Source organism: Aedes aegypti, chromosome 3 (genome assembly GCF_002204515.2).
Source record: "Aedes aegypti strain LVP_AGWG chromosome 3, AaegL5.0 Primary Assembly, whole genome shotgun sequence".
Taxonomy (NCBI): Eukaryota; Metazoa; Arthropoda; class Insecta; order Diptera; family Culicidae; genus Aedes; species Aedes aegypti.
In genome coordinates, this window is record NC_035109.1 from 262,003,722 (window position 1) to 262,007,089 (window position 3,368).

The 3,368-nt window shown below is 40.9% G+C and overlaps 1 protein-coding gene across 1 annotated transcript; it reads left to right on the top strand.

Moving 5' to 3' along the window:
- The first annotated feature begins 607 nt into the window (after window positions 1-607).
- LOC5571116 (peritrophin-44) lies at window positions 608-1,769 on the top strand. The gene is made up of 2 exons (XM_001659508.2): window positions 608-1,302; window positions 1,455-1,769. The coding sequence occupies exons 1-2, from the start codon at window positions 700-702 to the stop codon at window positions 1,692-1,694; spliced, it is 843 nt and encodes a 280-aa protein (XP_001659558.1). The 5' UTR covers window positions 608-699; the 3' UTR covers window positions 1,695-1,769.
- Window positions 1,770-3,368: the final 1,599 nt, after the last annotated feature.

The following is a 3,368-nucleotide window of genomic DNA, read 5'->3' on the forward strand; positions in this document are numbered from 1 at the left end:
GGGGCAGAACCGAGGATGGAGAGATGCGGCCACGAACCGAGTATTGTGGCGTGAAATTGTTGATTCAGTGTTATCTGTCTAGATGTTAACTAAACAAATGAAATGATCAGGCAAAGGTGTGTTATCATATGTTTTAAAAACAATCTTTTCAAGATTTGTGGAGCATGCCTCCACATAGAAGAATTATTCTAGTTATTTCCAAGTCAAAATCAATAATTGAACGTATTAATCGATGGTTCAGGGTAGTAGATTGCTATGCTGGGTTTCACATAAATCTTATCAATAGATTCTGCTTATCATTGAAAACCAGTTAACTGACGGCTGCACGTGACAGCTGAAGCAGTTTGTAATCGCGTGTTGGCTCGTGTTCCGAATTGGTTCGATATTTTTGGAGATTTCCATTATCATTTTTTTTTTTGTTTGGCGATGCATTTAGCTGATTCTAGAATTTGTGACGTCTACGTCTGCTGCAGTCCCGTTGTTATCTTGTGAGAGATTATCGGGTGTTAATTGATTTACAGTATTGTACAAACGTAATTCAACGTAGCGTACTTACCCAGTGGCAAGTTCCACCTGAGAAAAAGATAATAACGTATTAGTTGTTCGACAAAATTTGAACGAAAGCCAGATGAAACTCATTGTCAGTCGGTGAGCAGTAACCACAGTATCCTAACGTAATTTGGAAAGTTATTCAGTGAGATGCAAAGAACGACCATCGCGGTGTTCAATGCGGTTCTTCTCTTAGCTTTAGTGCCCATGCTGGCAGCCAATCGGTGTGTTGGTCGTCCAGATGGTTTTTTTGCAAACGATTTCAGAGCTTGTGAAGCATTTTTCACATGCGTTCGTGGAGCGTCAGTACCAGGTCGTTGTCCCGATGGATTCTACTTTAATGAAGAGCGGCAAATTTGCGATAATCCGTGGAATGTGATATGTCTGATCTGTGAGGAGAACTTGGATGGTACCAATCCAGTTGTTGAGTTTTTCCCAATCGAAAGAGAATGTCGAAAGTACACACTATGTGCCGAGGGTGTGGGATTCCTGAGGGAGTGTTCGCCTGGATTGATGTTCGATCCTGTATCGCGTACTTGCGATCTGGAAGCAAATGTGGACTGTGTGGAGAATATTTGTCCCAATAACATCAATCCCGAGGAGGCCATATTGGTTCCCGATCCACAGGACTGCGCCCGATACTACATATGCTTCCGAAGAGAGCCTCTGGGATCGTCTCATGCGTGTAACGATGGTCTCCTGTTCGATCCCATCAATTGGCGTTGCGATGTGGCGGAAAATGTAGAGTGTGAGGTATGTAATGAGTCTCTTGAACTTATCGTTGATCATTCAGATTACTTTTTGAGCTATTTTGGAGAAATAATGCGCTGTGACGCTGCTGAATAAAATTAGTGTAAAGTTGCAGCATTGCTTAGTACTAAAACGTTAACCTTTCTATTTCACAGGTTGTCACCGTGCCACCAGAGCTTACCGAATGTCCTCCCACTGGATTGCATTACATCCCTCAGGCCGGATCTTGCACGACTTACTTCATCTGCTTCGAAGGAGACAGAATTGGTCCGTTGCAGTGCGCTGAAGGGTTAATCTTCGACATCAATACCCGAAACTGTCGACCGCGATCGGATGAGGGTTCACAGTGCGTAACGGATCCGCCACTTGAAGTTTTTGGAGTTCGATTGAATTAAAATGATATAGCTTCTGTTCGGATTTTGCATTGTCAATGAACTGTTGAAACTAATGAAATGTAACATTCCACCGAAGTCCTCGTTTTAGCGTTGTTGGCAATGACAAATTCTAGGGAGGTGCCTTTATCCTAAATCTTTGGGAAACTCTCAATATTAATGGGCATCTTATCCACTTGGGTGTGCTCCTTATTAGTTGCCTTCTCACATTTTGTGTTTTCGCAGTCTTTATATGGCGTTTTCCATTATTATAGTGCTTTGAATGACTATTAGTTTACTTCTTTTTATTTGTTTTCCTTCGTTTAGAGGTCCCATGTTTAGTGATAAAACAACATTCGGTTATCTTAAATATCAGGATTAAGTTGATATTTTTGGAGAACTTGTAGAGCACAAAGAGCCTGCTTTGATGACCTAGGTGCTCGAGCTAATCAATTTAGTCTAAATCCTGAATCACGGTATTCTTTCGTCAATCATTGGAGTGATTATATTTATGGGAGTGAGGTTTTTTTTTGGTCTGTTAGTTTCGTTCAGATAAAATTTGACTCATCCACTAGCCAATATGGGACACATTAATGGTAGAAATTGCGAAATTTAATCCATAAAAGCGCCGAAATTTAATCCACGTTTCGAAACGCTTAACCTCATTTCGAGGCTGACCCCTTTGGTATATAGGAAAACCAAAATTTCATTATTCCATGTCGAACATCATCATACTTGAATTCATTTAACCATAAGCACAGGCACTCGACGTGGGTGAATATGAATCTAAATCAAGTGCCACGGCCATTGTTCCCGAGAACACACCTTAGAGTTGCAGTCCACTACAAACGAACGGAGTTCCAAAAATGTGGAACCGTTAATCTCCGTAATAAAATTACCCACATCGTAAACATCCAATATATATGATGTGATTATCCTGATTATTCGCCGGTGTTCGCTAGTCTCGATAAATCGTGAGTGCAACTCCTATGTATCGAAATCTGGAAGACTGTTACGTGGGAAACATGCAGACAACGGATACATGGGACGAATGATGGGCCAGATTCCGTTGCGATGCAGCTTGCCATTAAATGTGGAGTGGGTAACCTGTTGTTTAGCATCTACCTGAGGACGACGTTGCTGCAAACGGTAATGTTTGTCTCTGCTGCTCTCTTAACGAGAATACATGTAAGAGGAATACGTGAATGTTTATTGCTCGAGATGGATTTGAATTTAACTTTAATAATTAATTTTGAGTGTGTTTTGTTGTTGGGATTGCTGTTCACCCGTTTTTTGATGATGAGTGGTTATTAATTCAATAATCAGAAAAAATAAATGAATCTGGACATACAAATGTAGACATACTTTCAGCAGGTTCAAGCAAATGTTGTAGTACGTCAAGCAACACATCAATTCAATTTACGATGTACAACATTTTTGTGTATTCAGAAACAAATGGCTCACTTTTTGATCGAGAGATGACACTTTCTCGACATAACTGACATAGGAACCCCTATCGTGGTGCAAAAGTTGACTACATGCGCCCATAACTGTTCGCCATTAACGATATACGGTACCGACGCCCGCCACGCGCAGTATCTTGAGGCAGCGTTGTCGGATTCATGCATTTGAGTATTTTGCTCCATCAAGAGATCAAAATTTGCTGAATTCATTATTCTTCAATCCTCCTTCCGCCTA

Excerpts from the sequence above, each read along its gene's own strand:
- LOC5571116 (XM_001659508.2), top strand. The coding sequence starts at position 700 with ATGCAAAGAACGACCATCGCGGTGTTCAATGCGGTTCTTCTCTTAGCT. Across the intron at positions 1,303-1,454 it reads CGGAAAATGTAGAGTGTGAG|GTTGTCACCGTGCCACCAGA; the intron begins GTATGTAATGAG and ends TCTATTTCACAG.